Below are 12652 nucleotides of genomic sequence, written 5' to 3' on the forward strand. Positions count from 1 at the left end.
GGGCAGCCGAAGCCGCTGCAGCTTGGCTCATGGTAGTAAGCGCACAGGCACCCCAGGGATGTCCAAAGAATGGGACCGCAACTCAACACCACACACACCAGTTTTCTTATGCAGAGAATGGTCCTGAAATGCAGCCACAAACAGCCCACAGATACCAATATTCTTCAGATGCAGCCAGGCAACGGCAGTTCCACGATGGGTAGATCAGGTGACCAGGCAGATGTGGAGGATCCAAAAATTGAGCAGGGTGGGCCCCAAGGTGTGCAACCAGCAGGCCTTCCTTGGTGCTTCACCCAAGTACTCAGTGAAAAACAGTGAAAATGTCAATAACTCACTATGAAAATGACATGTGCTGCTTCTAGTGGCTATCCGCCACTGGATCGTCCAAAAATTAGGCTTGGATGGCTCACTGGCGCTTCATTTCGAAGCCGTGACCTCCCAGCGCCTGTTCAACAAGATGGCCGCCAACCACGTGTCTCATACCCCTCTCTCCGGCATGATTTTGCAAAATACACTCACTTCGGATCATCCGCGCATCATGCAAATATCACCGCCTGTCCCGGGGATGGGTCCGATCGTTCGTCGCCACTGTTAGCAGTTACTCGGACTGCATTTCCGTGAGCCCCCCAGTCGCATCCACACACTGACACGGAGACGTGATGTTGCTCGGGTGGGCTCCCCGGTGGCTCTGCGGCCGCCGGGAATGCCCCGTTTATTTATACAGCGCACGCGACAGAGTGAACGTCACCCTGTCGCGTGCGCGCCCTTAAAGGGCCAGCGCCACAGGTACCACAGATAATAAGCTCTTCTGTTGCAGCGCTGAGCTAAAGTTGTGCCTGTATTCTTGCCTCGAGGTCAAACAGCTTCTTTTTCATCAATGAACTCAGGAACACAGTGTATTCTGATAGTACATTCAGCAGGAATTGGGCTTTCAACTGCCATGTGACAGACCGCTCTTGTAAGGTGCGGATAGAGTGCATGCTCTATTTCCTAGCAGCTGCCTGCAACTGTGCACACGGAAAAGGACCATGCCTAAAATATTCTTCGACACCACCTTTCTCAGTGTTTCGAAACGCCTGCTCCACTGTGTACCTAGACCCGAGCCAGCCATATCAAATTCTCTCCTTGGATTTGATGCCTGTTTCTCCACTGAGTTCATTGCTCAAAGTGGTTGAAAGTCAAGCCTTCCCCGATGCTAGAGAGCGCCTATCTTTCCCCAGGAAGATGCATTCAAGAATCATTACTTATTTAGTTTATCAGGATTAACGACCGCACATTTGTGTATGCTACATAACACGTATTTTAACTGCTTACAGCATTCTGGCTCTTGTACTCTAATTGCTTCCGGCATTCCAAACACAGTATTGTTTATGCTCAGAGCTTTATTTATCCTGCATCTTGACTGCTGTTCGCATTCAGAATCCTTTATTTCACATCCTGTAGCCTGTCTCCTTACAGCATTCCCAACACTGCACTGTTTGCTTTCAGCCTTTTGATCCTTTCATCCACACTGCTAAAAATCCTGCATCGTGACTGATTTTAGAATGTACACTTCTGTACCAAGAGAGTCTGAATCTAGCTTCCTGTAATCAGCATCAGGAAACTGCAACCCAAGTGGGTACATCATTCACGATCATCCTGCAACCTGAATGCTTTCAGTATTCAGACATCTGTATCCTGACTATTTTGAACATTTCAGTCCCTATTTCTAAACCCAGTTTCCTAACAGTAAAGGAGCATATCCCCATAACAGGGCTTCACAATCTGACGGCCCCAGAGACCATCACTGCCACCCACCATGATTTAAACAGGTGGGATTTCAGACAGACATTTATTCAGAATTGCTAGTCCTGAGTAGGGTAGCTCACCCAAACCAACACAGGCTGAGAAGAACCCGGGTATCGTGTGTATGTATGAACCTGAAAATAGTTAAACATGTTGGGCCTCATTACGACCCTGGCGGAGTGGGTTTACGCCAGCGTTATTCGCGGCGGACCCGTCCGCCCTACTACGAGTTCCCGTAGCGCCATGGAACGTTTTCCGCCTGGTTTTTCCGGGCGGAGAAATCCATGGCGCTACGGGACCTTGTTGTTAATTACGCCACCGTATTTTACGGTGGCGTAATTAACGCCTTCCCCACTCCCATTATACCCTATGGGGCAAAAATGGGAATGGGGAAGGGTAAAATGGGGAATGGGGATTTACCGCCCCGCCAAGGTCGGCATGGGGCGGAAAATCCGCCAACCTCCATGGCGCTATTGGCAGCTTTCCGCCGTGCTCCGCGGTGCATTTAGCACCGCGATTTCCGCCAGGGTCGTAATGAGGCCCGTTGAGTTGAGCAAGAGGGCGGATGTAGAAATTAAACAAAATGGGCCACAGTGATGAGCCCTCTTTAACATTGCCTGTCAAGAGCAGGAGTTCAGAGGTAAAAGGGGGCAGCAAAATAGCAGAAAGGACTTCCACGAGTTGAACAGTGTGCCTCCAAGAACCACTTGTCACAGGTGGGTGCCAGAAGGAAATCGTCAATGGTTCAAAAGGCTGTTGATTGATCTAAAAAAGAATCCAAGGCACAGACGCCTCCAATGTTGATGTCACCAAATAGGTAGCCTGTGACTGAGACCAGAGCAGATCCATTCCTTCTGTTAGGATATAATCCAACCTGAAATGGGGTAAATATACCAGAGGATTAAAAAAAAAACGTTTGAACTTGTGATATAATCTCTTTTTGTAGGTATATTGCTTCCAACGAAAGTAAGAAAATGAGGGTGATTAATTGCTGTCAAGAAAGAGCCGCAGGGAGGGTTCCTTCAAAAGATGAGTGATTGTGGCCTCTCTCATGTCCTCTGGGTCATTGTTCATACCGAAAAACAGGATGAACGTATGCAAGAAGGCCACGATTCTCTGAATACCTTAGGTGGACAATGGTCTAAAGTGGTAAATATTCTAAAACCTTGCACAGGATTATTTATCTAAGGGCGACAAAGTCGAAGGCTAACATGACTCAAGGGCTACAGGGGAAGTAGTCTAGGTAGGTTATCCAGCTCCACACGCGACACACCCACGCACACCCACACATAAGTAAAAATGTTTTCTTGAATATGGATTATGTTATCCTGTATCAAAGATGGATTAAGCAAACTTTAGACAAAAAGCAGAGGAAGGTGGAATTATCAAGTTCAGGGCTGGTAGATGAAGCGTATTGCCACCCGGAACAGCTCTTTCTATAGTGTGGAGGTATTTGACATCCTTAATGATAATCCCTCTGAGGTGCTCAAATGTCCTTTGTGGGCTCGTCTGAAATCGGTTTCTATGGATTGGACCATGTCTACTGGGGGAGTTAGTATTAACCCTTGTAGATCTGTCAGGGACAGAAGGAAATCTAGTGCAAAGGTTGTGGTGGAAACTGCATTACAGGAGTTGGGTATGAAGAGTAAACATATCAGCTCACTCGAGTAGGCTCTGGTGGAATAACAGAGCAGGAAACATGAAAGGTTTTCTGGAACCCACTGCAAAGTTTGGGGGACAGGTGTCTGGCCCAGTACAGGTGAGTGGACATAGCCCTGACAATCTTCCAGTTTTAGGTGAAAGGGGTAATGGACGAAGTGGAGGGCTAAAGGCACTGGTCAGTTAATGCTTACATCCTCCCAGTTGGAGTTAGATTCCAGAGCAGGGGCCGCCTGCTTCAGCATGGTCTTGAAGGCAGCCTCTCTCCTCCGCAGCTTGCGGGCCTCGTCCTTTTCCCGCTCACGTTCCCGTGCCTCTGCTTTCTCCAGCAACTAAAAACATGACAATCAGAGTTAGTCACAGCTTCATCCTTATGCCACAACCTACCACCCACCTGGAATAACAATGCAATGGTATTTGCCTGACCTTAACATTCTCAGTACTCAAGGCCTCTGCCTCTACTGACAACCTTCTTTTCCGGCAAAAAAAATGTTTAATACCAGCCTTGCCACACCCTACTCCTGACAGCATACAACTTTAGCATTACATCTCTAGGCCTGCACTGTAGACTGTACCTCCGTAACACTTTATAATCCTTTGGTCCCCATATGGTCACTAAATTCCTCTTAGGAATAATTCATAGTCTCAGCACCTCAACTTTCTGCACAGAGTTGTCAACAGACTCCATTCAACAACACATCAAGTCTCAACATTTCATCTTTCAGCCTCCACTAGTCACAGTGGCCCTCTGTCAACTTTTCATTGCTACTACTTTCTACTCCCATTAGCCATTGCTCCCCATCACCTAAACTTTCACAGTCAAGTATTAAACAACTAGTGTACAGATCAGTATACACGGGCAAAGTGCACATTTTCATTCACACAGTAGGACCACTATATATCCTACACCTAAAGCTCCCTCTAGTGGTGACAACAGACGAAGCTATGCGAATTGGACCAGTGCACATTGTGAGGGGTCAGTAATGTGATGCAGACAACTGCTTGTGGGTTTCTCAAAGTATGCCATTTTATTAAAGAAATTATATAAAGAAAATACCTTGCTTGCCCTACTCTACAGAGGAATTCCCTACCTAGGCTAAAGGCTAAGGGGACATTCCCTAGCATGGAAAGCTGGCCATGACACTAAACAATAAACATACAAAGTAAATTATATAACAACACAATATAATAAACAATATCAACACTATGGGCCTCATTGTAAGTATGGCGTTAAGGCACGGCGCCGGTATCACTACCGGCACCGTTGCTACCGTACCACCATACTATGAGTTGTGGTCGCGGGTATCGCAGCAACACCCGCGAGCACAACTCGTGGATGCACCGGCACTGTTATGAATGGTGCCGGTGCATCCGAGCTCCCCATTCCCATTCAGCCCTGTGGGGCCGAATGGGGATGGGGAGTCCCTTATTGCTGGCACCCGCGAATGGGCAATTACCGGGTCCACCAAACTCGGCATGACCTGGTAATTGCCCATTTGCAGGGCCCGGTAAAATCACGGGTCCCGCGGCAGCCGTGCCTTTGTTACAGGCATGGCTACCGCCAAACCCGTAATGAGGCCCAATGTCTGAATGGCCTTCTCCTATCCTGGCTAAGATCCCTTCCCCATGATTCAAAGTTGACTCCAAAATGTTAAGCAAAAAAAAAGAAAGGTTTTGAACCAGCTCCTGAAAGTTCAAAGTCAAAGAAAAAGTTCATCATGCAAAAATCCACTGGTAACACATCTTGGTTCCTGGATGACAATATCCCCTTCCAGCTTCCAGAAAAGAAAAAGCATCAAAGGTAATCCTGGTTATGATGACGTGTCTCTTCTTCCGATTGTTTGCCACAATTCAAAAAGAAAGTATAAGGTTCCCACTGTCCAAAACATACAGTTTTTAATCAACAGTTGGACTTCGGTAGTTACAGTATCTACATTGTTCATCAGACTTTGTCATATAGGAGCTGGCTACTGTTACCGGCAAGGCTCGCGCAGTGTACTAGAATGCTGTGTTTCACTCACCGGCTTCATAGACACTGGTTTTGCATGTTGAACTGCTTCACAGACTTCCTCTTCTACTTATGCTGCTTCTGGCTCACTGGGGATCCACACCCTTCTCCAACAATTAACTTGGGAGTTCCTTTTCCTCCCGAGGCCCTCGGCTTGCCACTTGCTTCTGACCTCAGTCTCCTGCACTTCCACGGCTCTGCAAGCACAGCAATTAGGCTCACATGTGGAAAACGTTGTGTCCTGCACGTCTTTCACTGTGCAGCCTCTGCACTTCAGATTTTGGGAGAACAGGACTCTCTCAGAACTTGAAGGTGAAATTTGTTGTCTCCATGTTCCAGCGTCCCTTCTGTTCTTCCACTTTCATGATTTGGAAGCCTCGTGCTTCTTCTCTGCTACCACTACTACACCCAGCCTTCTGTCCAAATCAGATCTTTGTGGTTTGAACTTGTTTACAGTCATTACGCTCATGGTTTACCTGGCGTTGACCTCAGAGTTTAGAAAAATTATCTTCCCTGCTAAAGCTACTTTGTATGAAGATCTGCTGATAGTATTGAGCTTGAAGACAAATACGTTTATATTAAAGATGGAACAATTGGTGAAGTCAATTCTCTTTGCCTCTGGGAAAATCACCCGAAGACTTTTACAAGTAAAACAAAGTCTTCGAGAAAAAGATTGGATTGACAGTATTGACAAGGTCAGGAATTATTATTTGTATTCACCTTTTCACAAGTAGATAAACCATTAGGAATGCTGCCAAATTATCTTGAGCAATATCCATTTCCTTTTTATTGTGAAAGTATTTTATGATTTTGTTTAAATCTCCTACTGACTGGAGATGTTTTATCAGCTAGATCTTTTAATACTGTTTGAACAGAGGATACATGTAGATATTGTCAAGTAGAAGGCATACAGATTCTGAAGCACATCATGGTAACCTGTACAGGAGTGACAGAAATTAGAACCAAATATTTATGGAATGTATATTTATGGATACTGATGACATGTGGGAAAGAATAAAGGCGGGCAATGAAGTATTTTTAACCACTGAAAATATTAGGATGCTGCTAGACACTGAATCAAAGCAAATAAAATATGAATGTTATTATGTACATTTAAATGTATAATGTATTGTAATTTTATTCTGGTTTGTTTTTAATTAAACTTATTTTGATGAATTGTACAAAAATTAATAATTTTAATTTTGTGAAAGATTAATGTTTGATTATAACACAGTAAATACACAAACAGCCTGCCTTCCAGATCTCATTGCAGCTCCTTCTACTCCTCTTTTCCTGAGGGACCTTTTATGCCTCACAGGTTCAACAAATGTCTTCAGGTGTGGCTATTAGCCTTAATTGCCTGACTGCTGCAATGGCTCCTAGGCTTAATTGCCTGATTGCTACATCTGCATGCCTCTTCAGCCCTCTTCCTCATTAAAGTACCTGTAGGATTCTGGGCTTTGTCCTCTCTTTCAACAAAGTTAGGTTTTTCTACTTTTGAATTATTTGTAAGGGTAGATATAATTCCCTTAAGACTTTTAACAGAGGGGCTATAAGAATGAGCTATTAGAGAGGAAGATGGTTTAGTGAAGACAACCTTTCCATATTCCTTTACATAGTACCCTTGGGATTGAAAAAGATATTTCGTTTGTGAAACCAGTCAGGATATTTATTTTGGTATAGTTTGCTATGATGTTATAGCCGTAGGGTTCACAACCCTAGATCTTCTTACCTCTTTAGGGACATTGGGAAGAATCTTCCTGTAAGAGGAAAAATACAGTGTCTCATCCCATGGAATCTCCTGACCACCCTGGGCCATGTCTCCTCTGAGGTGATCCTCCTGCAGTACACCGCAGCCAGGGATGGTATCAGGAAGCACCTGCATCCCCCTGGCCACTTGGAAGGAGACTTTAGCCAGGGATTCAGTGAGGGATCCGTGGATTCTTCACAATATCCTAAGGCAACAGTTCCCTCTAACGGAGCATTCTGTGCGTTCTGGCAGCCTCTACTGCGCATGATGGCATCGAACAAACATGCATCTGCCCTTTTATTATTGTTAGATAGATTAGATAGATAGATGATTTCCCTGGATGTCTTTTTTCCTACCTCACTCCCTCTGCCCACAGGGTCTTTTAAAAAAGGCCACACCTAGAGAGGATTCAATACTTTCTGTGTGCATTACAAGCGAATAAAATAACTCGATGTCCCCATCTTCCAGTTCGTGTCACCCGTTCACCATCTTTGCCACTGCAATGCTTTGAAGTAGTCTTGGAGCGATAGCAGTGCCATTTAAGCCATAACATCATGTATCAGGCTTGCCTCTCTCCCACACCCGTTCTTCTTTCCTGTTCCTACTTTTCCAATTCTGCTCCCTCACTGTGTTTTGCTAAACAGTCAAACGCATAAAAACTCATATTCCCGTCCTCATCTCTTCACATCTGTGCCACACCTATGTTTCTGCCCATTGTCAGCCTCTTCCATATAAACTTACACTGTTAAAGGTGAGTTTAATGTTTCCTGCGTCAAGTGTGGCTGCTCGCTTGTCAAAACTGATGATATGAGCAAAGTCTTCAAATGTTGTGTTCACTTCCACACTAAAGCTGCGATCCTACAAGGGAAAAATTAACTCTGTTAGTTGGGAGGGTGATGAGATGATAGGTGATCGGGCATGGGTGACACACTCTGGGGCAGGCAAAGGGGAACCAAGAGCAGTGGGAACAGAATAAGATGTAGTCCGTGACAAAGGGGACGGGCAGGCTTGGACACGAGAGGTGGCAGTCAAGGAACAAGAGAGGTACCAGTTAGGACTATTGCAGAGGCAGAATGGAAAGGAAACAGTTGAGGACTTGTGAGACAGCAGTCTTGGTGTGGCGGGGGGGTGGTAGAAGGTGTGGGGTCAGGAGATGAGACAAACCAGGGACAGAATATGGTTGAAGTTGGGGATTGTGTGTTAAGAGGATTTTGCATAGGTACTATTTCCCAGACCCAGGTACATCCACCTCACTTAGAGTGTTTCATTTTGATTATACTAGGCTCTCCAAATGTTTGGTGGCAAAATAGCAGTAGACCTAACTCAGGAGATGAGCAGGGTGTCCGATGGTAAAGCAAACAATCCAACAGACACACAATACAATATTGTTTGGAAAATATATTATTAGAAAAATACAATCTTTATATGGATAAGGCAAAAGGGAAACCTCACTACAATTACAGGTAAGCAAAACTTTATTAGGAAAATGTTTAAATCAAGCAACAATAGGCAAAAAAGTCTCTAAAAGTTCTTGCTAGTTCGGGAAAGTCTTTTTCAAAGGCCGGAAAGAACTTTTAAAAGGTAAGTAAGGAGTTTTCTATTGTTTCAGAAAGGAAGAGAAAAGGCAGTTCAATGTAGGAGACTGGCACAAAGGCTTGCAGAAAAGACTGTTCTTTTGGGGGAAAGGTATCACTTTAATGGAAAGTACAACCAGTTGCAGTCCCAATGTTCCTGTCAGATCTGAACAATGGGAGGCCCTTGGCTCTAAAGAGGGATCTCCTAAAGGAGGATCAAGATAAAAAAGCACTACAGTAGCACCAGAAGGAAGAACAATAAAAACAAGAGTCAAGGAGCCAGTTCCAGTGCAGGTGAAGTTCACAGTCCCAGGGGTGTTATAGAGGTAAGGTTCTCCAGGGACCTTAAAAGGCTTCAATGGTGCAAAGGGGATCACAAAATCTCAGGGAGGATGAATTAGTTAAGATTCTCTGGTAACTCAGCCACTGGTCCGAGCCATCAGCATAAGAAGTAGGTGTCGAGTCTTAAGAGTTGCACAGTTAGTGCTCACTGGTGATGCCCAGTTCTTATGATGTCCACTGGCTCGGGAGCAGGTTTCAATGGTGCAGCTGGTGTCAGGACACCCCGGGAAAGTAGGATTATTGAATATTAATCTTCAGAAGCACACTAGAGAGGAGCTAGCAAACTCAGAGTCTTTCGTTTGCAGGTTCGGTAATGCAATCATGCTACATCAGGCAGCGCCAGCCCCTGAACCTTCCCTGATGGGGAGATGGAACCAGGGAGCTTGACAGGTGTTCACAGATGAGCATGAGGAAAATCAGCCCCTGCAGTCACTTAGGAGTGCCGGGTCGTCCGCAGCAAAGGAGCTTGAATTTCTAAGACAGGCAATGAAGGCCTGGCCAGCAGCCTAAGGGAGACAGGACCTATGGGCAGGAGATGTGATCCAGATGGCCCAGCTGGATCCGATGGAGGAACACTAAAATCACTTCCTTCCTGATTGCTGGAGAGGCAGCACTTTGCTGTTGGACCTTTCTGCTCTGCTTAGGATGCTGGTGCAGAGCTTCAAGTCCCCTTCACAAGCAGCAGGCCTTTCAGGTGTGCAGATTTGTGTTCCCACAGAAAGGCGATGCAAGGGCATAGGGAGGGGGGGTCTTCTTTTATCCCCATACAGGAAGATGGGGTGACCCCAGTAACCAATGACACACCAGGCTACATTCAAACATTTGGTGGGCAGCCAATGGCTTGCCACCAATTGAGGCATCCAAGTATTCAGGGAGGGGTTTTACACAAAAGAGCAAATTCACATTCTCTACAGACAGGCTCCTGCGAGTCAGAACTGGTTCAGGCTGCTACAACCGTCAGCTTGGCAAGACAGAATCTTTTTGGCCATATATGACACTCCTACCCTGCACCCACACAAACATATACAAAGAAGAAACAGTACATATTTATGTAACTCCTCCGGGCTTTGAGGAAGACAAAAACCACCTTTATTTTGGGTTCCTCTGGGAGTGAGTCAAGAGGACACCAGCTGGACAAATGGTTCCATACTTTGAAGGCCATTTTTCACAAAGGAAGGCTACCACAAGTATATCAACATGACTAACAGAGAGGAGATATGCAACATGGGGCAACTTTTGGGTAACCCCAGCCTTTGGGGTTTTAAGGACTCTTAAGGCAGAGCAGAAAAGTAATTAACCAATAGTTCAAAGAGGCTTCACATTAAGCTTGGCTGGGTGGGGAAGGAGGGTCAGAAACCATAGAATCCAGCATAACGTGGAGGGTCCCTCAATGCAAAGGAATCCTACACAAGGAATTCTGCCCTAGTGTTGTGTTAGGGACATTTATGTTAAGACCTTTTTCTAGGGGTCAGATGTTTAACCCTATTAGGTATACAGAGGGTTCCCTCTGACTTACCAGGACTCCCTAAGGGATAGAATGTCTGAAAAGTCAAGGAAACTCTTCAGAAAGAGAAAGCTGGTTTTAAGGTACAGTAAACAATTGATAAATAAAAAATATATATTCATACAAAAAAAGCTGTGAAAAAGTAATCAAGATATTTACTGGTAAGTACATTAAAATAACTGTTCAGAATAAAGAAAAATACAGAAATGATCTCACAGGAGCATAAAATGTTTACAAATGTCCACAAAGACCAATTGGACTTTCAGTGAAGCTCAGAGGCCTCTGTAAGAATAATTACTCTACTGTTTAAGCAGGGTTTTTTGGTATGTGTTGCAGATTTGGGCCAAACTAAAAACATGCAATATAAAACTTTAACTAACAGGGTGGCTTCTCCTTGGATTCAATAGTTCCAGGTCTCAATTGATATATCTCAATCTGGGTTCCCTTCAAAAGAGAATATGCCCAGTTCACAGTTAAGTGTCCCAGCATGCATTCTAGACTCCTGTCTTCAGCTTTTCCGTTCTGTGGAAATCCCTTTTAAAGGATCTCTTGGGCCCACTTGTGCCAGCACGCTAGGCACAAACAAGGGTAGGTGCAGAGGCATGGTAGTGCTTGGAAACACCTGCAGGCTTCTGCCAAGAGGCTGGTAAAGCAAGCTTGCCGAAAGACTTTACCTCAGCCTTGTCACCATCTTTCTCTCACAGGGTCGTGGCCTTGTTGCCCAAAGTCCCAGTCTCCTCCTTGATGGGTCACAATATTCTCATGCCTAGGTGGATCGCTGTTGCACCTTTTGAACTCTACTCTCTACTCTGGCTCTCCTGTACCTACTAGCAGACTCACCAATACTTTCTTCAACTTCTCCTTTGTTATTTCTCCCAACCTCCACCCAGATCATCACCATGCCTTTCTTCTTAGTAGTCTCTCCAACCTCTTCTCCCTGCCTTTCTACATCCTCTTTCGTGTTACTGCAATATGTTCTCTCCAATAACTCCTCTGTTCACACATCCTCCTCAACTCCCTACTCTCTCCCCCTTTTATAATGAAGATCCAACTACGAGATGCAATCTGAACATGATGTTGCGGAGCCTGCAGCGATGAGTCCTCGGAGCACAAGTATGAAAGGGTCTGTTTAGCATCAGGATGGTGAAGGCCAGAAAACAAATATCCTGACCACTGAGGAATGTGCCCACAAGCCCAGCTAAGGTCTGAGTTACCCACTGTAAAAGGACAGCCGATGAACCAGCAACCCATCGACCTTTGAACAGAGAATCGAGCAATAGGGACTCAGGCCAGAGGCCACAGGTTGCACTTTGAAGAGAGTGGAGCAGGACACAACGCTAGTAGTCTCTACGTCGGGTCTCACCCTACAGTTTGAGCAGCAAACATTAGGTCCAGCATGGGAAAACAGCTCGCCGGGACATCAGAAGTATGTGGTGCTTGGATAACGAGGTGAAGCCGCACAGGCAAGCCCCTGAAGGTAGATGAACATGAACACCTTCTGGACAGTGGAGCAAGCGGCCTGTTCAGATGCACTTTCAGAATCAGCCCTGTGGACAGATTCTGAGAGGTCACCCTATTCTGGTATAAAGGGAAAGGCACTAATGGCTAGCCAAACTCGATCAAGGGAGTGTGACTGAACAGGAAGGATCACACTTAAGATAGTGTGAGGGTGGTGAAGAGTACATTCAAAAAACACACTGTCACAGATGGCCTTAAGAATACGCCGACTCCTAAAAATGGTTCAAAGTTTTATTAGAAATTCTTGAAAGGGATCCAAGGGCTGCCACTTTCTCTCTCATCTAGAAAGAGACTGTGGCCTCTCTAACAGAGGCGTCCATACAGCAAAGGTTAGTGTCAAGAGCTAGTTAACCCATACTATCTACGTTTTGCCTCACTATCAGTGAGGACCTAATGGCAATTGCCTTTTCTGTCTAACCTTGATCTGGGACCTCCTAGGCTGGGTCTACCCTAATGATGATGTTAGTTCTAAGGGGTGGTAGGGTTGTACCTTCCAGACAATCAAGCACCAC

General features: G+C 45.3%; 1 protein-coding gene across 6 annotated transcripts in view; it reads right to left on the reverse strand.

Annotated features, from left to right (window-relative positions):
- PRPF40B (pre-mRNA processing factor 40 homolog B) overlaps positions 1-12652 on the reverse strand; it is a 1091929-nt gene that overhangs the window by 116838 nt on the left and 962439 nt on the right. For all 6 annotated transcript variants that reach the window (XM_069653885.1, XM_069653882.1, XM_069653883.1 and 3 more), the window contains 2 exons: positions 7944-8060; positions 3639-3776 (listed from right to left, as the gene is read on the reverse strand). In XM_069653885.1, the coding sequence (XP_069509986.1) occupies positions 3639-3776; positions 7944-8060 (255 nt within the window). The remainder of the gene's footprint in view (positions 1-3638; positions 3777-7943; positions 8061-12652) is intronic.

Source organism: Ambystoma mexicanum, chromosome 3q (assembly GCF_040938575.1).
Source record: "Ambystoma mexicanum isolate Mex_15411 chromosome 3q, UKY_AmexF1_1, whole genome shotgun sequence".
NCBI lineage: Eukaryota > Metazoa > Chordata > Amphibia > Caudata > Ambystomatidae > Ambystoma > Ambystoma mexicanum.